The sequence below is a fragment of the Oncorhynchus clarkii genome, chromosome 26, assembly GCF_045791955.1.
Source record: "Oncorhynchus clarkii lewisi isolate Uvic-CL-2024 chromosome 26, UVic_Ocla_1.0, whole genome shotgun sequence".
NCBI lineage: Eukaryota > Metazoa > Chordata > Actinopteri > Salmoniformes > Salmonidae > Oncorhynchus > Oncorhynchus clarkii.
The window spans coordinates 37,640,909-37,665,983 of NC_092172.1; the positions used below are offsets into that span (position 1 = coordinate 37,640,909).

General features: G+C 42.1%; 1 protein-coding gene across 2 annotated transcripts; it reads right to left on the reverse strand.

The window, feature by feature from the left end:
• Positions 1-1,427: 1,427 nt before the first annotated feature.
• On the reverse strand, positions 1,428-19,926 carry LOC139384928 (BBSome complex member BBS4-like). 2 transcript variants are annotated; one of them, XM_071129837.1, is made up of 16 exons: positions 19,873-19,926; positions 16,541-16,583; positions 13,565-13,644; positions 10,525-10,588; positions 10,183-10,294; positions 9,778-9,850; positions 9,494-9,547; positions 9,206-9,333; positions 7,964-8,018; positions 7,723-7,791; positions 5,176-5,328; positions 4,770-4,941; positions 4,031-4,100; positions 3,478-3,616; positions 2,853-3,069; positions 1,428-2,561 (listed from the first exon to the last, which is right to left on the reverse strand). In XM_071129837.1, the coding sequence occupies exons 1-16, from the start codon at positions 19,924-19,926 to the stop codon at positions 2,383-2,385; spliced, it is 1,662 nt and encodes a 553-aa protein (XP_070985938.1). In that variant the 3' UTR covers positions 1,428-2,382. The 2 variants fall into 2 exon arrangements, with proteins under 2 accessions (XP_070985938.1, XP_070985937.1); XM_071129836.1 differs by lacking the exon at positions 19,873-19,926 and having other exon boundaries at positions 16,541-16,739.
• Positions 19,927-25,075: the final 5,149 nt, after the last annotated feature.

Here is a 25,075-nt window from a genome sequence, read left to right on the forward strand (position 1 = left end):
AATATACAGGTAACTGTCAAAATAATGGAAACACTGAGTAAATTCGGGATACAAGGGGGTTTTCTCGTTTAAGCAAAAGACCGTCCTCCGTGACCCAGAAACCGATAAGTAGTCGAGGAGTGTGTCAATTAGTTAGTAGCAGAGAGGAAGATCCATCATCTTTGTTAGTAGGCAAACGCACGTAAGAATGTCCTCCCGTCCTCGATAGAAACCTTCCATCAAGGATACTCATGTGTATCCTATCACGGAAGAGTTTTGAAATCTGCCACACCTCCTTTGAATTAGCTTTTGTTTTGTCCGATGAGGAAAAACATGCACACGTTTAAAAACCATATGCTACTTGTTGTTTTATCTATAAAATGTATTGTACAACTTCATTTATTTTGGGATCCACCCCTGTAAACGTCACTTGCCTAATGCCTAATGACGCACGAGAAGGACCGTCTAAAATGTAAGCAAGCGGCATTCCATCCACGTTCACTCTCCTCGATTAACATTCTTTTGACACTTTTTCAGAAGGAGCCGCGAGGTGAGCAAATCAAATTCATAATAGGCCAATCTTTATTGTAAGCCGGTGTTTTCACACATGTGTGGTCCTTACAAGCCAACACCTGCTAACCATGTGTACGTGACCAATAATTTTTGGGGGAGTTAATTAAGCAATTAACATCCCATCAGGCTTAGGGTCACGTATAAAAATTATGTGCATGCCATTATTTTTGCTACTATTGCCATGTCCCCATAGGATAATGCCCCCACCCACATATGCCATGGTCGTCTGTCACCGGAGCCGTTTTTCAAAAGTTATCGGATAGGATTAAATGCATAGAAATAATGAATAGAACGGACAAATTATTGATCTGAATGGGGACTCTCGTCCTATTCTACTTCTATGCATTTAATCGGGATAGATAACTTTAGAAAAACGGCCAAAATGCAGATCTCAACCCAATAGAACACTTATGGGAAATTTTGTAGTGGCGTCCGAGACAGCGTTTTTCACCAATAAAACAACAAATGATGTATTTTCTCGTGGAAGAATGGTTTCGCATCCCTCGGATAGAGTTCCAGACACAGGTAGATTGCAGCTGTTCTGTCGGGTCTTGGTGGCCAAACTCCCTATTAAGACACCAAGACACAAATGGCCACCTGGACCATTTACATTGACCCTCCCCTTTTGTTTTTACACTGCTGCTACTCGCTGTTTATTATCTAAGCATAGTCTCTTTACAAATTACCTCGACTAACCAGTAACCCCTGTATATAGCCTCGTTATTGTTATGTACATTTCTTGTGTTACTTTTTGATTCGATTTTTTAAAAACTTTAGTTTATTTAGTAAATATTTTCTTAACTATTTCTTGAACTGCATTGTTGGTAGGGCTTGTTCACGGTAAGGTTTACACGGCGGTGACAAATAACATTTAATTTGATATATCGTTTATTTAGTCAGTTACCTGTATATTACATGCATGTTCACACACACTTACACAAGTCTTCTGCGTGCCACAACTGTTAGCCGCTGAGCTAAACGTCTAGGCCTTAGCTTGGGGAGCTAAGTCAAGTCTTTAGTCTCAGACAAGGCTACTCATCACGCTAGCATGGTTTACCCAGCCAACCGTGTCGCATTTAGCCTAACACTACTCAGACTAAAATAAAGAGCAGAACACTATCAATCACCTTCACGGCACTTTGGATTTTGCAACAATAAATACACATCTATTCTGTCAAACATCATAATTTCTAAACATCTTAAAATTCAACAATAGTTAAAAAAGGCCCTTGATAAATCCATATAGTAGGTATAAAACACTACAATCTTTATTTCCCTCATCTCATTCATGATTGTCATATCTTAGAGGTTACTTAAAATGGAGGAATGTATATTTAGTGTCATTATAAACAATAATCCAGACCTGCCACTGACCAAGGCTAAGTAGAAAAAATCATATGCTGCATTTGACACGGCCCGATAGAGAAAGTTGAACAGAGGAAGTATCTGAAACTACTGAAAAGAGATCATGTCAAGGCCTTTGATGATCAGGAAGTCAACTCATTATGACACCTCTGTCATTAGGCTGGCTCACCTTGGTTAGTAAGACCATTAAGAAAGAGCAACATAAAGCACTTTCTAACAAGCTAAATCAAAACGCTAGTGAACGCCTTGTGGCCTTCGACTAACTATTCTTGATGAAAACTAAAACGGATAGGGACCGAGTGACATTCTGGGAGTGATGATACACTACAGGCCTGTGGACTAGATAAGCTGAGTGACATTCTGGGAGTGATGATACACTACAGGCCTGTGGACTAGATAAGCTGAGTGACATTCTGGGAGTGATGATGCACTACAGGCCTGTGGACTAGATACGGGACGTCTAGTCTAGTTCAGCTCTTGCTTCAACTTGTTCTTCTTGACTTTGGGTTTGGCTGCCAGAGGGGGCATGGTGGTGGAGGGGTCTGACTCTTCTGGCTGAGGGGCTCGGGTGGGGGTGTTCTCCACATCAGGCTCCTCCTCCAAGGCCAGGGAGGGGGGCGTGGGCTGGCTGTGGGGGGACACTCCTGAGAGACAGGTATTAGATATTGAAAATGTAACTAAGTATACGCAGTGTTCTGTAAAGAGTTAATGTTGTATTGTTGTTACACTTCAAGGAGCTCTCAGAGATGTGATTCAAGTTAACAGTCTACTGACAAGATCATATTATTATGTTAACTTGACACGTCTCTATCGCATTCATATACCCTAGTTAATTACCAGTAGTGTAGTGGAGGGTAAACACTATGTTAAGCGAGCGTTTACCCAACTATCACGGAAAATGCATAAAAAAATCTAAGGATGGTGTGATGTGTTACCTGTGGGGAGTGAGATGCTCTTGTTGTAGCCTGCGGCGGAGGACATGGCCTGCTCCAGGGCCTGGTTGGTGCCTAGGGGCTGCTGGGAGCTGCCAGGGGTTTTACCGGGGGCCCCAGCCGAGCGCTGCTTAGACTTGGGGTCTTTGACCGGCTTGGTCCACTCCAGGCTCTCTCCCACCTGCAAGGCAGCGGCCATCTTCTGAGCCATGTCCATTAGCTAAGGAAACAAAATGGCTGTATTTGGAAAAGTCAAGAAATTGAAGAGGGCATTTATTGTTGTTGATATTATTAAGCCGACGTGAGAATGTGGTACAATATACTGACCATACTGTATTACATTAAATGCGTCATATTAACATCAACATCACGTTAATGCAACATTGGCAAACGTTTCTCTCTTCCATCAGTAGTTTAAGCTCACAAGAAGCCGCTGAAGGGAGGACGGCTCATATTAATGGCCAGAAACAGAGCAAATGGAATGGCATCAAACCATTCAACTTATTCCACTCCAGTCAATGCCACAAGCCCGTTCTCCCCGATTAAGGTGCCACCAACCTCCTGTGTTTGACCTACACTGTATGTGCCATGTCAGACAGAGTATAGAGAGGAAGCTACTGTATTGTACCTCAGGGTCAAACTCAGTGTTGCTGTCCTTCAGTATGTTGACTTTCCTTTCCATCTCCTGGTACTGTTGCAGGGCTCCCTTCTTGTCCCCGTGGTTGTACAGCAGAATGGCAAAGTTCAGGTTGACCAGAGGGTTGGACCTGGGAGGAACATGGAGCCAGTCAAAACAGATGGACTTGAGATAGATAGGTAGATCAGTAATCAAAGGTAGAGTCATCGATGTACGTAAGTAAACAGCAATATTGGGTTGATGTCTGCAACAACTAAGAGCATTAAAGTGTGAGGTACTCTGATCACAGGAGGCTGCTGAGGGGAGGATGGCACATAATAATGTCCGGAACGGCGCAAATGGAATGGCATTAAACACCTGGAAACCATGTGTTTGACACCAATCCATAGATTCTGCTCCTCCCCCTCGGCCTGCGGTGCTGTTCGTGGAAATATCGTATCTCAGTCTCATTTTAAATTAATTACATTCAACACAACTTGAACTACGTGGATTGACTCAGGACAAAAGTTCAAACTATATGGAAGTTCGATTGGGAGGAACTTACTGGTCTAAAGCCACAGCTTGTTCATAGGATCTCCTGGCATTGTCCACGTCCTCCAGATTGGTCAGTGCAACTGAAAGAGGAGAGTGGTCAGTTCAGTGGGAACTACAAAAACTAAACCTATAAAACCTATAGAAACCTGTAAACATCCATAAACACATTATAAAACAGATCCCATTACATTAACACTATTCCAGGGTAAATATAAGGGAATGCAATGTGGTACCTTGAACCAAGTATTTAAGGTTGCAAGTTACATAGTACTCATAATGCCTTAGGCACAGATTTAGCCTGGTCCTGGACTTAAAGGACTAGGCTGGATCTGGATCTGGGGAAAGTGGCACATAAAGCCAATTCAGATGGGAGCAGGCAGGGCCAGGCTAGTGTTACCTGCTAGTAGCATGTAGAGTTCTCCCAGGCCAGGCTAGTGTTACCTGCTAGTAGCATGTAGAGTTCTCCCAGGCCAGGCTAGTGTTACCTGCTAGTAGCATGTAGAGTTCTACCAGGCCAGGCTAGTGTTACCTGTTAGTAGCATGTAGAGTTCTCCCAGGCCAGGCTAATGTTACCTGCTAGTAGCATGTAGAGTTCTCCCAGGCCAGGCTAGTGTTACCTGCTAGTAGCATGTAGAGTTCTCCCAGGCCAGGCTAGTGTTACCTGCTAGTAGCATGTAGAGTTCTCCCAGGCCAGGCTAGTGTTACCTGCTAGTAGCATGTAGAGTTCTCCCAGGCCAGGCTAGTGTTACCTGCTAGTAGCATGTAGAGTTCTCCCAGGTGGGGCTGCAGGTTGGTGGCAGCGCTGAGGAAGTGGAAGGCAGAGGCATACTGCTGCATGGTGAGGTGCACCAGGCCCAGGTTGTACAGTACCTTCCAGTCAAACGGAGACAGGTAGTGGGCCCGCTTCAAGCAGCTGATGGCCTGGTTCACACAGAAAGGACACGGGAAAGGAGAGGGGTTTAACATGGCTAGACAACAAAACAACAACTGTCCTTAAAATGTCATTTGAGGTACTGTAGTGTACTGTAGTCTTAGTATGCCCCCTTTGATGCCATGGAAAGATATGACGTCTGTCATATTTGATCTATCATATGACATACATCTCTCCTTGACACCATTTTATATGTACAGTACATGAAATATGAGAATACGCACTGCTACATATTTCTTCTTGCCAAAGAAGCACATGCCGATGTTGTTCCAGAGCGGGGGGCTCTCGGGGACCATGCACGCTGCCACGCGGTACTTGTTCATGGCCACATCAAAGTCCCCATGGGTCTGCATCATACTGCCTGCTGCCAGGATGGCCTAGTAGGGACACATAAACATAACTGACATACTGTACATCAGGGATCACCAGCTAGATTCAGCTGCAGGGATCACCAGCTAGATTTAGCTGCAGGGATCACCAACTAGATTCAGCTGCAGGGATCACCAACTAGATTCAGCTGCAGGGATCATCAACTAGATTCAGCTGCAGGGATCACCAACTAGATTTAGCTGCAGGGATCACCAACTAGATTCAGCTGCAGGGATCACCAACTAGATTCAGCTGCAGGGATCATCAACTACAGTACCAGTCAAAAGTTTGGACACCTACTCATTCAAGGGTTTTTCTTTATTTTTACGATTTTCTACATTGTAGAATAAGAGTGAAGACATCAACACTATGAAATAACACAAAAAGTGTTAAACAAATAAATATTTTAGATTCTTCAAAGTAGCCACCCTTTGCCTTGATGACAGCTTTGCACACTCTGGGCATTCTCTCAACCAGCTTCATGAGGTAGTCACCTGGTATACATTTCAATTAAAAGGTGTGCCATATATATATATATATATATATATATATATATATACACAGTGCCTTGCGAAAGTATTCGGCCCCCTTGAACTTTGCGACCTTTTGCCACATTTCAGGCTTCAAACATAAAGATATAAAACTGTATTTTTTTTGTGAAGAATCAACAACAAGTGGGACACAATCATGAAGTGGAACGACATTTATTGGATATTTCAAACTTTTTTAACAAATCAAAAACTGAAAAATTGGGCGTGCAAAATTATTCAGCCCCCTTAAGTTAATACTTTGTAGCGCCACCTTTTGCTGCGATTACAGCTGTAAGTCGCTTGGGGTATGTCTCTATCAGTTTTGCACATCGAGAGACTGAATTTTTTTTCCCATTCCTCCTTGCAAAACAGCTCGAGCTCAGTGAGGTTGGATGGAGAGCATTTGTGAACAGCAGTTTTCAGTTCTTTCCACAGATTCTCGATTGGATTCAGATCTGGACTTTGACTTGGCCATTCTAACACCTGGATATGTTTATTTTTGAACCATTGTAGATTTTGCTTTATGTTTTGGATCATTGTCTTGTTGGAAGACAAATCTCCGTCCCAGTCTCAGGTCTTTTGCAGACTCCATCAGGTTTTCTTCCAGAATGGTCCTGTATTTGGCTCCATCCATCTTCCCATCAATTTTAACCATCTTCCCTGTCCCTGCTGAAAAAAAGCAGGCCCAAACCATGATGCTGCCACCACCATGTTTGACAGTGGGGATGGTGTGTTCAGGGTGATGAGCTGTGTTGCTTTTACGCCAAACATAACGTTTTGCATTGTTGCCAAAAAGTTCAATTTTGGTTTCATCTGACCAGAGCACCTTCTTCAACATGTTTGGTGTGTCTCCCAGGTGGCTTGTGGCAAACTTTAAACAACACTTTTTATGGATATCATTAAGAAATGGCTTTCTTCTTGCCACTCTTCCATAAAGGCCAGATTTGTGCAATATACGACTGATTGTTGTCCTATGGACAGAATCTCCCACCTCAGCTGTAGATCTCTGCAGTTCATCCAGAGTGATCATGGGCCTCTTGGCTGCATCTCTGATCAGTCTTCTCCTTGTATGAGCTGAAAGTTTAGAGGGACGGCCAGGTCTTGGTAGATTTGCAGTGGTCTGATACTCCTTCCATTTCAATATTATCGCTTGCACAGTGCTCCTTGGGATGTTTAAAGCTTGGGAAATCTTTTTGTATCCAAATCCGGCTTTAAACTTCTTCACAACAGTATCTCGGACCTGCCTGGTGTGTTCCTTGTTCTTCATGATGCTCTCTGCGCTTTTAACGGACCTCTGAGACTATCACAGTGCAGGTGCATTTATACGGAGACTTGATTACACACAGGTGGATTGTATTTATCGTCATTTAGGTCAACATTGGATCATTCAGAGATCCTCACTGAACTTCTGGAGAGAGTTTGCTGCACTGAAAGTAAAGGGGCTGAATAATCTTGCACGCCCAATTTTTCAGTTTTTGATTTGTTAAAAAAGTTAGAAATATCCAATAAATGTCGTTCCACTTCATGATTGTGTCCCACTTGTTGTTGATTCTTCACAAAAAAATACAGTTTTATATCTTTATGTTTGAAGCCTGAAATGTGGCAAAAGGTCGCAAAGTTCAAGGGGGCCGAATACTTTCGCAAGGCACTGTATATATGTGTGTGTATACATTTTTGGGGGAAAGACATTTTTTACTAAGAAAACTTGGGCGGCCAAATAAAATGGATTTGTGTCGCCAGTTGGGGATCCCTACAGTACATACACATACAGTACACATATACACATTCAGATTCAATGTTGCAGTTATACAGTACATTGGTGTCAGGGGTTTATAAAAAACAAAACAAGCTCATAAAATGGTGGCCACTTACCTTATAGTTATTAGGGTCATAAGTAAGTGCATTCCCGAGATGTTCAAATGCTTTTTGGTATTTTCCCAACTGTGAAAGATTATCAACAATCAGTGCGAACAAACATCACCATTCTGGAAAAATTTAATTGACATTTTTTTGGGACACAACATAATATACTATTTTGTTTGTTTGAACTTTTCCCTAATAAAAAAAAACATTCCACTCTTAAGAGTGTGTTCAGAGTTGATTGCAGACCCACCTGCAGATACAGGAGCCCCAGAGTGGTCAGCAACTCGGCATTCTCTGGAGAGAACCTACACGGAGGGAAAGACACCTCTAATTTCACCTTCACGCCTGCAATTACACATAATAATGTCTATCTACACTTTGTCTAATGCAAATGGAAGAACGGAGCTTGGAATTTGCTGATTATTTAATGGGTTCGTTTCAGCATAATTGCAGAGTATTAATTATGACTGGGGGGGAAGAAAATACTTAAAGAAGGAGCCTTGAGAGGAGGGGTGAGGTTGAATTAAGGCTCACAGTGGTTAGTCTAATTAAAAGCAAACCGAGTAGCTGGGCAACTTGATTAATTCATTTACCCAATAGGCAGTAGTAATAATGAACACGGAAAGGCGACCCCATATATACACTGACCTTTGTCATTACCTTATTTCCTCCGCTGCCCTGGATAGGACGATTATTTAATGGATACTTGGGCTTTGATCCTATATCCATACTGACATAACACGTACTCATACTAAAACACCATTTGCTAGTATGGATGCACAAACAAATGTATTGCTTCGTTCTAAGTAATATGCTAGTGAGGGTATTGAAATAGATTTGGACTTGTACAGTACGTTGAACAAGGCCACGAGTGGCCTTCAGTCAGAGATGATAAGTGAGCCTGATTCAGTTGTTTAGATGATTGAAATCAACAATTTTAGAGTAGAAAATGTTAAACTAGTGTGATTACAACCAGGAACAGATCCCACTGTTCAAAGCACAGCATGTTTTCTTCGTCTTTAGGGATTTTTTACTCCTCTTTTATTCTATCTTAAATGAACATCATTAATAGCTATGTAGGGAAAATTACCCTTCTGCTGCATAATCATTACTGTGAAAAGGTTGTCTAAAACTCGTATATATTATCATCGCTCTATTATTAAAAAACTCTTCCCTAATGAAGGCTTTAGTGCTTCCAGTTTTGTGAATAATGTAAGTTGTTCCTCTAGTATTAAAAACTAACACATTGGGTTTTTAATAACAAAACAACCTTTCAACAAACCCACATTTTCTTCCATGAGGATGAACTTCTTTTAAACAAAACTTAATTACACTGAATGTTCTCCGTAAATGTCACCTATTCACAATTCTTAAAAAAACCAAACAAATGTCCTTTAGGATATTTTCTAGGGCATATTAGAAGTGGTGCAAAGTTTCCCAACTTTTAGAACAGTTTGTTTGAACTTTTAACAATCTCTACATCCAAACGTACTCCACTGCACTCTTGTACACTTCGATGGCTTTGTCCGTGTCTCCCGCCAACAAGTGGACCTTTCCCAGTGTCATGAATGTCCTGTCGTGTTTTTTCAACTGCAGGGCTGCATTCAACTGCTCTTCAGACTGGAATACAACAGATACAGTATCTCTACTCCATCATCCACCGTCAAATACTTGTACACTGGCTGAGACGCCATTTAATATTGACATTTCAATGATAAAATAACCCTTTAGTCTAATTACTTCCTTATGAACAGTGTGTGAAAATCCAGCTCATACTTACATTTTGGAAGTCTTTTATGAAGGAATAGCATACACCCAGATTATGGTTGATCTCCTAGAGTGAGAAAAATATCAGAGTGGCTATATGGAGCTACAACACAAATTAAAATGGCTGACTATGCATATAGTTCATTGTTCCACTCTTAAACCCTATAGCTGAGAAGCAGTGTGTAAATCCAGGAAGAGCAATGCTGATGGATAAATCTTACGGTGCCAATGGTTACAGGAACAGGCCAAAGATAAGCAACTCTACTGAGTAGAGGAAACCACAATCTTTTCTCTTACCCAGTCTTTCTCATTGAGCTTCCCAGCTTCCTGATAAACCTCAATGGCTGCCTTGTGTTTCCCCAACAGAAAACTGAAGGAAAAAAAGATGCATAAACAACTATAAATGGAAGTACACGCACAGAGTAACCCTAAATTCAACATCTCCTAAATCAGCTAATGCCCGGTGGGTATTCTACTGCAACATGGTAGACGTGCATCACCAAGGCGGATGCCGAACAGTTCCCATCCCTCATACCATATAAACTACTTTGATCTTGTAAGGAACCCTGCACTAACACAATCGTATATCATTATTATATTCTGTATGACCTTTTCCTGGCCTGGGCCTGTAGAGTGATCTGATCAACAGCAGTGTCTCCCCCAGGCAGGCTCAGGGCTGAAGCAGGGGTACTCTCTACTCACAGCGATCGGGCCACTTGTTTGAGGTTGTCGGGGCTGGTGGGATTGAGGATGGCACAACTCTGGAACAGCTCCAGGGATGGCTGGATCTGCCCCTCCAGACGCAAGATTAGTGCTTCATTGCAAGAAAACAGGCTTTTATGTTAGCATGAAAAGGCGTTAAACCGACACATTCAATTCTAAGGCGCAGTAGGGGGTAGAAGCCTTTTTGGGGGAGGAAATGTTACATCTATCGCTTGGTTTTGACTGGAATAGACTAGAGCTCTGTTGTGGTTGGGATAAACCGTTTGAACGTGATGAACACATGATGAGGGATGTGGAACGTTATGTAGTATGGCTTCTTACCTTGTACGTATATGGCATATTCACACATTCCCTGGGTCTCCTGTAGCTGCTCTTTGATCATTGCCTTTGGGAAACAACAAACATGATCTCTGCTCCTAGAGCAAACTGATGTTACCAGAATATTGCAAGAACTGAATATGGACAGTATTTCCTAAGTTGGTAGTCTCTTCCCACAGCCGCTATCGCCAACACACTGGGGTGGAGTGCCATGAGTCTGGCAAGGAAGACTAATACATAGGCTACACTCAGTTTTGTGATTGACAGATAAAGCATTCCTATGACAACTAAGACAGACATACAGGTAACTGGCAAAATAATGTCAAAAATACCTTTTAAAGTGTCTTTGCTCGCTTTGAGGACAATACGGTGCCACTGACACGACCTGTTACCAAAACCTGCGGGCTCTCCTTCACCGCAGCCAACGTGAGTAAAACATTTAAACGTGTTAACCCTCGCAAGGCTGCCGGCCCAGACGGCATCCCCTAGCCACGTCCTCAGACAATGCGCAGACCAGCTGGCTGGTGTGTTTACGGACATATTCAATCAATCCCTATCCCAGTTTGCTGTTCCCATATGTTTCAAGAGGGCCACCCTTGTTCCTGTTCCCAAGAAAGCTAAGGTAACTGAGCTAAACGACTATCGCCCCCGTAGCACTCACTTCCGTCATCATGAAGTGCTTTCAGAGACTAGTCAAGGATCATATCACTCCACCCTACCTGACACCCTAGACCCAATCTAATTTGCTGTAATAGGTCCACAGACGACGCAATCACACTGCCCACTGCCCTAACCCATCTGGACAAGAGGAATACCTATGTAATACCTATGTTCATCGATTACAGCTCAGCATTTAACACCATAGTACCCTCCAAACTCGTCATTAAGCTTGAGACCCTGGGTCTCGACCCCGCCCTGTGCAACTGGGTCCTGGACTTTCTGACGGGCCGCACCCAGGTGGTGAGGATAGGAAACAACATCTCCACCCCGCTGATCCTCAACACTGGGACCCCACAAGGGTCCGTTCTCAGCCCTCTCCTGTACTCCCTGTTCACCCATGACAGCGTGGCCATGCACGCCTCTAACTCAATCATCAAGTTTGCAGACGACACTACAGTGGTAGGCTTGATTACCAACAACGACGAGACGCACTACAGGGAGGAGGTGAGGGCCCTCGGAGTGTTGTGTCAGGAAAATAACCTCACAGTCAACGTCAACAAAAAAAGGAGATGATTGTGGACTTCAGGAAACAGCAGAGGGAACACCCCCCTATCCACATCGACGGTACAGTAGTGGAGAAGGTGGAAAGTTAAGTTCCTCGGCGTAAACATCAGGGACAAACTGAAATGGTCCACCCACACAGACAGCGTGGTGAAGAAGGCTCAACAGCACCTCTTCAACCTCAGGAGACTGAAGAAATGTGGCTTGTCACCAAAAACACTCACAAACTTTTACAGATGCACAATTGAGAGCATCCTTTCGGGCTGCATCATCGCCTGGTATGGCAACTGCTCCGCCCACAACCGTAAGGCTCTCCAGAGGGTAGTGAGGTCTTCACAATGCATCCCTGGGGGCAAACTACCTGCCCTCCAGGACACCTACACCACCTGATGTCACAGGAAGGCCAAAAAGAGGAGAACAACCACCCGAGCCACTGCCTGTTCACCCCACTATCATCCAGAAGGTGAGGTCTGTACAGGTGCATCATAGCTGGGAGACTGAAAAACAGCTTCTATCTCAAGGCCATCAGACTGTTAAACAGCCACCACTAACATTGAGTGGCTGCTGCCAACATACTGACTCAAATCTCTAGCCACTTTAATAATTACAAATTGGATGTAATAAATGTATCACTAGTCACTTTAAGCAATGCCACTTTATATAATGTTTACATATCCTACATTACTCATCTCTTTTGTTTTTACTGTACTCTATACCATCTACTGCATCTTGCCTATGCCGTTCAGCCATTGCTCATCCATATATTTATATGTACATATTCTAATTCATTCCATTACACTTGGTAGTTGTTGTGAAATTGTTAGATTACTTGTTAGATATTACTGCACAGTCGTAACTAGAAGCACAAGCATTTCGCTACACTCGCATTAACATCTGCTAACCATGTGTAAGTGACCAATAAAATGTGATTTGATTTAATAGGGCGTTAGGCCAACCCGAGCGAGAACAGCTTCAATGCACCTTGGCATATATTCTAGAATTGTCTGGAACTCTATTGGAGGGATGCGACATCATTCTTCCACAAGAAATTCCATAATTTGGTGTTTTGTTGATGGTGGAAATGCTGTCTCAGGCGCCGCTCCAGAATCTCCAATAAGTGTAAGTGTTCAATTAGGTTGAGATCTGGTGACTGAGATGGCCATGGTATATGGTTTCCATAGTTTTCATGCTCATCAAACCATTCAGTGAACACTCGTTCCCTGTGGGTGGGGCCATTGTCATCCTATGGGGGCATGGCCATGGTAGCCAAAACATTTTATACATGACCCTAAGCATGATGAGATGTTAATTGCTTAATTAACTCAGGAACCACTTTTGTGTGGAATCACCCATTTCAATATACTTTGTATCTCTCATTTACTTAAGTGTTTCCTTTATTTTGGCAGTTACCTGTAGTAAACCAACATGCTTGGTTCATTCCCATTTTCACCCACAACAAGTGTTATAACAGCTGTTATTACAAAACTGTACTTCTGAGATTGTGTAGTGGATTCATTCATTATTTTATTTATTTAACTACGCATGCAGGGTAGGAGAAAAATAGCATGCGCTAGTAGCATTTTCACATTTCCAGACGGAACACAGCTTGAAACAGAAGATTACATCACTATCTTCTCAGCAGAAGACACTAAGACAAAGTGAGGGGGAGGGAGCCCTTGATGCCTTCATTCATTATTTGCATGCTGTCTAGGCTGACAGAAAGGTCAGTGTGACACCAATGCACATTAAACAAGGGGGAATGAATGACAGTCAGGGACTGGACCAGACCACTGGGAGAGACAGCGCTGCAGGGGGGGCCTACCTTGCAGGTCTCATAGTCTTTGCGAATGTAGTGCAGGTGGATGAGCCAGTTCCTCCTCTCCAGAATGGGAAGTTCCGGAGCTGAGGAGGAGAGGCAGAGTAGACATTCAGGGGTGATGAGGAGACGGCATATTGGCCCGATACCAAACAAACCCCTCCACCCTTTCTCATTTAAGGCCCTTGTTGACCCGCACTGATAAGAATATATTTAATAGAACAATCCATGACGTGGTCAGAAATCAAGTACAGAAACAACGGTCTCATTCTGACCTCTCAGAACAACTGAAGCTGACATTACAGTATATGAGTTGAGTCATGCTGCCAGTGAATGGCCATTTCATGTTATACTATCTCAAATCAAAGTTTATTGGTCGCGTACACAGATTTGCAGATGTTATCGCAGGTGCAGGGAAATGCTTGTGTTTCTAGCTACAACAGTGCAGTAATACCTAGCAATACAAAACAATAATACAAAAAAGTTAAAAGAAAGAAATGTAGAAATATCAATAAGATATGTATTTAAATTAAGAAATATTTATAGCATTTTCAATGATAATTCAGAAGAGACTATCTCTTTAAAAGTGATGGTCATTTTATTACCTGAAACTACGGTGCTCTGCATCAGTCTTTAATAAGACAAGGACTGATGCAACATTTTCCAACAAAAACCCTTCGGGCTACTTTCCTCAGACATAATAAGTAAGTTAGATAATAGTTATAGTACTGCTAATTGTTAGTTACAGACAATGATGTTGTTTTATTACGCCTCTGCCTTTAAGATATTATCCTTGTTGCCCAGGCAACCATGTCTTTAACAAGCTCAGTGCTCCTGACAGGAATGAGAAGGAGCACATGCTACAGACAGACAGACAGACAATGGGGAACATGAAATTGAATACAGTAGGATATATTTGGTGAGCTAAGATGGCCATGCCAACCATGCTTCTGTATAACAGTACTGGAAACCTTTCCTCTAGCAGAACACAATTGTATTCAAGATAGCTGCCATTGTAATTCCAAATAGAGTGACTTCTTTGATTTCAGTAATCCTGTTATCTTGTACCTACCTGTGAGGCAGCAATAGGACACTGGCTATATGAAATGAAGCTGCCTGAGACTACACTACAGGGTATTGGGTGGATGTTGTTAGGTTAGTGCCTGTGGAAAAAACTGTGATTTACACCAAAGCTCCCCTCTGTTTTATCTCGCCAATTGTTAAGTCGGAGCTCCAGTGTCTCACAGCAAGAACCTCGACTGGAAGCCCACTCTAACCCCACAGAGAAAGCCTTCCCTTTCCCCCTGTTCGCTGAGTGGTAGACTGCAGTGCATGGAGACGGCATCTCCCCTCTCATATTTGCCGCATCAGATTTGGAGTGGCCTTATTTGTGGGCTTAATCCGCTTTGGCTCCTGCCGAGACAGCAATAATATTCTTGTCTCTGGGTTTCAGCTGCAGCCCTGTGGCACTTTAAGTCCACTCTTACTAAAGCTGGGCAGATTTTGAGGAGGGAGGGGGGGGGGGGGGGTTCGTCTGTGACATGTCTTCATGGGACAATAAAGAGAGAAGCAGCAATAGGAAGAGGAACCCAGCATGGAACCGTCCAAATATAGCCAGCGAAAAGGTTTCATCCCCACAACAAAAATCCTCTCATTGTATGCATGATCTCGGTAATGTGTAGAGAGAGGAGACAGCTTTGTATTATTCTGTTCGCTACAACAACAAAAAAGTCCAGCTGAGCAAAGAGGATAAGTTGGAGCAGAATGCTTGAAGAAAAGCCTGCCGAGATTAAAAGACCCCTGAAGAGGATCAAGTTCACTCTTCAACTCGTCACCTCTTTGGAAATTGAGGTCAAGTAGAAGAACTGTGCGTTAGTGTTTCTCCTACAATTGCTTTGTATCAATAACATGACTTCTGTAGTGGGCTGCACAACAATATGAGTTGGCACACAAAATACAGTGGGTGATGTATGAGGGGGCCTAAGGGTGATATCATGGCCTTTTAAACATTTTATTAAAAGGTCAACTTCTGTGGGATGGATGAAAACAATATCTACAAGCTATTCTATACGAATGCTAGGCCTATATATTTTTTACTGTGTTCTGGAATATGGTTGCAAGTTTCTGTCAGCTTAAACATTAGAAAAAGGGTAAGGGCGCCCCCTTTAGTCAAATAAAATATATGTTTAAAGTCTGTAACACACTGCAGCGAGCATTAATTCAATTCTGGCATTTTGACTTAGTCTCGTCCCTATGCAACACTGAGGGTCAGGTTTCAATGACGGACTGTTTTGGCAACTACGATAACGGGAAAAAAATTGCTCCGCGGTGGGTCCTCTTCAGACAGATCACGAAGCAGACATGCCAGAATGTCGTGATTCGAAAACAAAGTTTGCATGCAAAACATTTAAAGTAGTTAATGCAAACTAGCCACTTGTGAAATGCACTCATAAAAAATAACCTACGTGATCTTCACCTTGCTAGCTACTATTTTGTATTTTATTCAAGCGGAAAAGGCAGTGACTAGGCAGCAGCGGATGCTGCTGAGGGGAGGACGGCTCATAATAATGGCTGGAATGGAGTCAATGGAATGCTATTAAAGACATCAAACATGTGTTTGATGCCATTCCAATGACTGCATTCCAGCCATTATTTTGAGCCATCCTCCGCTCAACAGTCTCCACTGGTAGGCAGTGACGTAGTTCCTCTATGTCAAACTGACGTTCTATTACGTAGAGACGCTGTTATGCTGGAGCATTTTTTAATTATGGGAGGGAACCTGGATGTCAAGAGTAATTTTGACTAGGGTGACCTTAGTAAATGCTGTCAGTTAGCCAAACCATTTCCCCTTAATAAATAGGCCTGTAGCATCATGTGTTTTTTCTGTATAACTAATGCCCTCCACTGTCATGTTAAAACACAGGTGTATGTGACATTTCAATGGAAAACTGTAGAGTCACTGTTAAGTTATTAGACATTTACCTTTTGGAGCCTGGCGTTTCTTCGTCTCAGAGGCCACTGGGAGCTGAAAAAGAGGGAGATCCATGAGGCAACAAATTGGGATGTGGTCAGGGAGTCTCAATTTTGGAGCAACTCCTGGCCTGCATCCTGCCACCTTCTTCACCATTCCCCTCTGAGGATGCATTGTAACCTACACCTGGACCATCAGACTCTTTTGGTCACAGACAGCCATTAAACACTACACCTGGACCATCAAACTATTTTGGTGACATACAGCCATCTTTGGTAGACTAGAACACTTAGTGAGTTTGATGCAGCTAGCAGGCCCTTTACTAGGCATGACATGGATCTAGAGACAACATGCCTGTGTCCATTTATGTAGGAGCTTTAATACACTCATTACCTCTTTCACCACCTTTTGTTGTGAGGCTTTCGCTTCCCTTATAACTCACTTTAACATAACATATCTACAATACAAAATCCATAATACAGCAACATCAACAGTAGTGTGTAACAATAACACAGTGTTACACACTACTCTATGTAATTGTGATTGGAGCCCAAGAAGAGTAGCTGCAGCCAATGGGGATCTGGAATAAATACAAATACAAAACTGTGTTTGGTATTTGTTCAAATGCAAGATTTGTCTGTGCTTTGTTGCCAAGTTTATTTGTTACATTTTCTATCACAGATAGTTTTTTGTGTGGGTTTAAAATATTCAATTAAGTCTAAAATCTGTTACTCATTTCATTGAGTGTTGATTTGATTGGACTAAATTGCACTGCGATGACTTTGCTCTACACATGTTCATAAAACACCTTTATTGAGGATCTCTTCCAAGAACAAGCAGTCACGTAAAAACATCTTAAAAGTATAAAGTAATGTAACATAACGTTCACGTGAAAAAAAATCATAAAATACAAAGTCTAACATAACATTCACGAACATCTTGAAAACATCTTGTGCAAAAAGAAATATCATTCAAGCAAAAACAATTTTTTTAAATGTTGCGCTGCAAATTCACGTTGTTACAAAAGTATATATATATTTTTTTTGCACAGCCACAACTTGAGCACCGCGGTACTTGGCACTAATCACAAACAACTTGCACCACAAAGCTAAAACATCAGTGCACGGTTATGATGGTGTCATGTAAAGAGGTCCTAATTGCATCCCGTACAGTAGCAACACTTTCCTCCACTGGCCCTTGTAGTAAACTATGGTCTTGATCTGTGAGCTTAGCCTCTGTCTGCTGATGATCCTGGCCAATGATGTTCCGGTTCCATTCAGCCAGAAACTGTTCTTTCTACAACTGATCTTGGCCAATGTTTCATTCATGCCAGAAACAATTCTTTCTTCAGTTCGCCTACATTGTGCAGTATGCAACACGCCGTTACAGTGTCTGTCGTCAACTTAACGTCAATGTTGATGCACTTCACCAAACGTCCCTTCAAGCATCCTAAGACGTAGTTAATAGCCACCCTGGCAGAACTCAGGTGGTCATTAAACTTCTGCTGGTGGTTATTCAGAGATGTGTCCTGGGAAAAGCCTGTCATTAACCACCTCTTCAGTGGGTACGCTGGGTCTCCTACCGGATGAACTGGCATCTCTACACCAATGACAATCGCTGAACTCTGTGGAAGAGGAGAATAATTGTAGATTCAGAAACAATTGTATACATGCAGTAAATAGGTCATTACTATGCTTGCAGAGGTTTTTAGTTATGTGCTTATTCTCTATAACTGAAGCAAAATCAGATGTTTAATCACATACTTCCTGGGGAAAAAGATGCGCCCCCCCCTGCCAGTCTGAAATGATCAGAGTTGGCCAATACTCTCACCCCCTGTGCGATCTAGACACCCCATATAGACATCAGTGAAGCTAGAAAAAGACAAACTGCTCAAATGTGGCTTATATCACCAAGTGATAACATGGCCTCTATTTGTTTGTCAAAACAGAAATTATATGAGCAGCAGAACACTTACCTGAGGTTGTGATCAGCAACGGCCTGCAACACAGAATAATGCTGCCCTTTGCTGTTCAAGTAGTCCTTTGGATATTATTTTGAGGCAGTGATGGGGATGTGTGTCTCACCGATGGTCACCAGCACATTGCGGATACCCAAGCTGCTTAAACCCACAGATGGTGGCTAGGATGTCTTTACCACCGGGTAGCGAAATAAAGCGGTTGTACTTGTCTTCACGACAGGTGCAGTCACCTGTCGTAGAATGATGCAAACAGTGGAAACACCGCCTCCAAATAAACTTTAAATAATATGGTGCTCGCTTGGTGTTGCACACCACCACCAAAAATAGAGCAAACCTTCGACGGTATTCAATTGTGTTTCAGACATTGGTGGTCTGTTTAGTTCCCTAACTCTACTAACTGTGCAAGGTGTTCAAATGTGGTCTGAGTCATGCGGAACTGTTTGCGCCTTTGATCGTCGTCAAAATCATCCAACATCATACTGCAAACATCTTCACCGGGTCTTGGACCCCGCTTCCACACACCTCGAAAGCATGTTGCATCCTCGATTGCTGCTTATTTCGTCAGTACATATAGTGGTTGTAGCGCGTAAACGCAAAAACCGTCGTCGTCTGTGCTGTCGTTCAACGTCATACCGTTGTCTGCTCAGGCGTATATTTTGAGTGAAATTATTCTGACAACTAGAAAGTAGACTCGGCATGCTCTATTGCAATTTCACTACAGCATTATTTACTAAATGCAGTAACGAAAGTACCTTAAGAAGGCTGGCTCCAGCAACACTTTCATCCGCCATGTTTGCTGTCCAACAATAACAACGTGTCGCCGACTAGTAATGACGACTTCACATCTGCTTGTGGCGTCCAGTAATATTGGTCGTCATTAAGAACGCAAGATAAATCATTGAACTATTTGAATTGAATGTACACTAATTATCGACAGATGGAATAAAGGCATACTCCTTGATTTCGTGAGTTTAGCTAATTATCGAGCTAAACAAAACCTGTTAATGTAGCATGTTGTGATAATTAGGTTAAGATTAGGTAAGGGGTTAGGGTTAGTTAAAATGCAAAACCTTCCAACTTTTGACGTTAATTTGACAAAAGATGGATCCCTTTTTTAGCCATGGCCCCATACGGAGCTGTAACGTCAACAATTACTGCTGTAATTACTTTATTAGCATTAACAAGCTAGTCGTTAGCTAGCTGCTATGTTTTCAGCTAGCTAGAACTGGAGAATGCTAAGCAAGACGTTTCTAGACATATTACACTGCTAACAACAAACATCCCAGCTAGTTATATCCAAGACATTGCAGATTTTATTCGGTTTACCATTGTAATTCCAATTCATAGCAAGTAAATTATCCTCACAGTTAGTGTGTTTTCTTCGTCCGCCATCTTGACAGCGCAGGAGGCTGTTGCCATGGTTACGCTAGAACGGGGTATTTTTGAGCTCTGTTTCAAAAAGCTTTACCAGTAGCTAGATTATGAAGGACTTCTGTTTCTATCATCTCTGACACTGCAGGGTTGGGGAAATTACTCTGAAAATATAGTTTACCAAGCTACCAATTACTAAACACTAAAATAAGTTAAACTGCACTAAATCTACCCTTAAGAAAAAACAAAGTTGACTTCAGGAGTAGTAGTTCACAACACAAACTACTTCGTGATAAATGACCATAATTCGACATTCATATGGTCCCCCTGCCTGTGTGGGATCGATTCCGGGCACTCCTGTATCTCCCCTTTTATTCATGTTGGTCACACTGTCACAATATACAATGAGACAGTGTCTGATGGTCCAGGTGTAGGTTACAATGCATCCTCAGAGGGGAATGGTGAAGAAGGTGGCAGGATGCAGGCCAGGAGTTGCTCCAAAATTGAGACTCCCTGACCAAAGGTGCAATGATTGAAGTGGGCCATTTTGCCAAAAATGTGTATGGAACTTACAGGCAGATTATCAATGATATCCTCGAGTACAATTTTGATATTGATTTGCAAAAGGATAAAGATCTTATTAAAAATATCATCCTCAACTTACGATTAGTCGAAAAGAAAACAAGGCCAAATTTGAAAGGCATGTTAAGTAAAGAAAAACATGAATTGTTACAAGAAACTTGAACAATTGTGCCTCCCAAAAAAAGGAAATATGCAATAATTTCAGGTGACATGGAGGTCACTCGGGCATCAGCTGTGTCAAAAGATCATAGACTTAAAGAAGTAACAAAAAGAAGACGACTAGATTTAATGAGGAAAAAGAGAAAGTTTCACAGCAAGGAAGATGAAGAAAGACCAATTTGAAAGAGCCAGACAAGTTTCTCAGTGTGTTAGGACAGAGAGCGTCTTTACTGAGACTGATTCAACACAGTTTTCTGATGAGACTGAAATACTTGGCCATGAGAATGGATCTGCTGACCGCTGCATAAAGGAAGAGACTGATCTGGACTTCATATCTCTTCAGGCTGTTAAGATGGAGACCATCAACACAGAGACCGATGTAATAGAGTGTTATGCTGAAGCAGTGCACAGACGTGTTATGAACCAATCCTTAATGGTCTCCACAGTGACAAAAACAGCTGCTCTACCTGGGAAATCTGAAAGAAATGTCAGGCGTAAAAAGGCAGGTCAAGGAAAATTAGTGTCTAACAGGATACAAAAAGCAAATAACATAAAGGAAGTGAAATATCAGACGATGGCCAACGATATCTGCTCAGTAAATGACTCAAAAAATAACTGAATTAAGGCAGCCCTCCGCTGGAGGGAAGGTTGAGGACCCATACCCCAACTGCAAGAAAATAGGTGTAGATTTCCATGTTGGATCTGGAGCAAAACAGAAACTTGACACAGGTCTACTGTCTAATGGGGTAATGACTGAGGTTTCACATTTTGCCGAAGAGATGAATCGATCTCACGCACATGTCATCTGTGATATTTTAGATTACAACTTTGATCTTGGTTTGCAAAATGATCAACGGCATGAATTCGCAATTCGGACTATGGTGAAAGTAAAGTACTTGATGGGGAAGTCCAGACTGCAAAGACATGACTTGATAACAAAAGTCTTCAAACTTCCTGATCCAAGGGCAATTCCTGTATCAAAAACACATGTAAGATCCAGCCTTTTAAATGACATTGTGTCATTTCATCTGAGATTGAATAAAGATGTAGAAATACAGCAATTGGTTATAAAGAAGAAGGAGGAGGAATGTGTCTCTATAATGTCATTTGAAGAAGATGGGCTGGTTGAGTATGAAAAGGCCCAACAGGACAACACTCTCTCTCTGATGAACTTTGACCTTGATGCCAGCCAGGTATCTCCTCATCGTGTCAAAGAGACCATGTCTAATGAAACAGATGTATCCCTATCTGATGAAGAAGCAGTACACAGACCTACAAGGGACCAATCTCTTATGACATCTGCAACAGAAGATAAAACAACGATCCTCTACCCCCTTTGTAAGAAAATAGGTTTAGACCTTGACGTGAAATCAAAAGGTGAGGGAAAATAAAAACTTAACTGTTGTTTATTGACTAGAGGTGTAATTCTTGAAGTTGCAAAGTTTGCGGCCCATGTGTGTGGAACCTACAGGCATATTGTCTCTGCTGTTCTCGAGTACAATTTTGATCTTGTTTTCTCAAAAAATGTAGATCTCCTTGAAAATATAATTCATAACTTAAGATCAGTCAAGAAGAAAATGAAAAGTCGAAGTTGGAGACTGAAAGGCAAAAAAGTTTGAATTGCTAAAAGAAAAGTTCTCAATGGCGCCTCAATGGAAACGTTCTGGGGTTCTAAATGTAACAAAAGAAAGGCCACTGAATTACAGGAGGAAAAATAAAAAAGAGAAGCTTTAATAGCCGAGAAGATGCAGGAAGATAGGACATTTTGACATTTTCACTTAGGGGTGTACTCACTTTTGTTGCCAGCGGTTGAGACATTAATGGCTGTGTGTTGAGTTATTTTGAGGGGACAGAATTTACACACTACATTTATACAAGCTGTACACTCACTACTTTACATTGTAGCAAAGTGTCATTTCTTCAGTGTTGTCACATGAAAATATATACTCAAATATTTACAAAAATGTGAGGGGTGTACTCACTTTTGTGATATACTGTATATATAAAAGTGAAATTAAGAAATCATAAAGAGTAATGTCAGAGTCCGGCAGTCATGGGTGCACACAGGGAGTACAGGAGGGGGCTGAGCACACACCCCTGTGGGGCCCCCGTGTTGAGGATCAGAGCGGCAGAGAGTTTGTTGCCTACCTTCATCTTCTTTATATTAGTATGATACCTCACAGTTTATCTTAGTCATGCCGTTCCATTAATACAGAGGTTTAGTCTGAATAGTCTTTGTGGATTCCCTTGGCCTCCCTTTCACTTGCCTGGTCCTGACTTTGAAACATGAAGACTGAAAACAGCAAAATAACAAAGCCATTTAAAAGGTTATTGTTTTATTTTATTATTGATTTTTACTGGACTGGGACAGGCTGTTTTATCTTTTCATATTTTTGTTGGTGGGATCAATAAGTTATCAAGTTTTCATCAAGTCTATATTCATCCATTTTTGACCTAAGGAAGTACACTGCTTTTATCCACAATTTGAAAGTAAAAAATAAGACATTCTTGAATGGCATTCTTGAATGCCAATGGCATTCGTGTTTCTTGGACACAGGCAACAGGATGAGTTGCAAAATGTATGAAGGTAATGCAGTGTGTTCATGACCCTTCTGTGTGCTGTTAGTTATTGTAGCTAATAATGTTAATCAAGTTCATGTCAATTTATACAGTAATCTTTCTTTTATTTATTCATGTCCTATTTAGACTGAAGTTCCAATAACATCGACTTAAACGTGTAATTAATGTAGGCTAATTGTAATTGCTTGTTCTGATAACGGCATACACGTGTTTTCACAGGTGATGCTAATGTATGTTTCCAGCAGCAGTGTCCCTAAAGCTGCAGGGTCTTATCGTTCATTCTTCATGTTGGACTGAACTGTTTCAACTCTTCATAAGTGAAAACCTCAAAGCCCTAAAGGAGTGTTGTCAATCTTTTTAGTCACAGGTTAGTCAAATTATTGATTAAATACTTATTGTTTTGCTCTTTTCATCCCTGCTTATATTACTGTTATTCTCATCTAGTGTGGGAGAAGGAGGCCATCTACAGTATGACAGGAGCAGAGGTGTGTTCACCCAGAGAAGGAGACCATCTACAGTATGACAGGAGCAGAGGTGTGTTCACCCAGAGAAGGAGACCATCTACAGTATGACAGGAGCAGAGGTGTGTTCACCCAGAGAAGGAGGCCATCTACAGTATGACAGGAGCAGAGGTGTGTTCACCCAGAGAAGGAGACCCATCTACAGTATGACAGGAGCAGAGGTGTGTTCACCCAGAGAAGGAGACCATCTACAGTATGACAGGAGCAGAGGTGTGTTCACCCAGAGAAGGAGGCCATCTACAGTATGACAGGAGCAGAGGTGTGTTCACCCAGAGAAGGAGGCCATCTACAGTATGACAGGAGCAGAGGTGTGTTCACCCAGAGAAGGAGACCATCTACAGTATGACAGGAGCAGAGGTGTGTTCACCCAGAGAAGGAGACCATCTACAGTATGACAGGAGCAGAGGTGTGTTCACCCAGAGAAGGAGACCATCTACAGTATGACAGGAGCAGAGATGTGTTCACCCAGAGAAGGAGACCATCTACAGTATGACAGGAGCAGAGGTGTGTTCACCCAGAGAAGGAGACCATCTACAGTATGACAGGAGCAGAGGTGTGTTCACCCAGAGAAGGAGGCCATCTACAGTATGACAGGAGCAGAGGTGTGTTCACCCAGAGAAGGAGACCATCTACAGTATGACAGGAGCAGAGGTGTGTTCTTATTTCATGAACAGATTTCCTGCTTGCCATACTAGAGGGAGATACTGGTCTTTCAATTCCACACCATGGGATGATTGACCTGGATCTTAACCAGAACAGACTTCACCAGACACAGTAGAAATGAAGTCACAGGAAACAGACTGATTTGTGAAGAGGGACTACATCACCCAGAAAGCATTGCAGCAGCGTGTCCCTGGAGTCCCACAGCTTTGTTGGATGTAATGCATTGTTCTCGACCTCTGAGTGTTTGGAAATACGACTTGTAAACTCGGTGCATCAAGTTGCATGCATTCACGTCCCTATAACCAAGGTCAACCTAAGTACCGAGGTCAACCATAAACGAACAGTACAGCTATCATGCTGGCATGAAACGGCAGTTGAAAATAGCTTTTCCAGATCAGTCCAAACGTTCCTCCTGACTGTTATAATCAACATGTTTGAATGCTAAAATGATATGGGACTACGTTTTTCTATTGCAACGCTTGAATCACGTTCATATTTTTGGTTATAACCTGGACAACTTTTGAGCTCGTTTTTTTTGCTTTTAAAAATAGTACTAAAAACGAACTTTTGTTGGTTTATATTAAACTACTAGTTTTTGTTGTTTCCACTAAGACTGTAATGTCATTGTAATTGGCAACAGTGTGGTGATTTTAACTCACATCTCTAAAGATAAACCACTCCAGTTCTTAGTG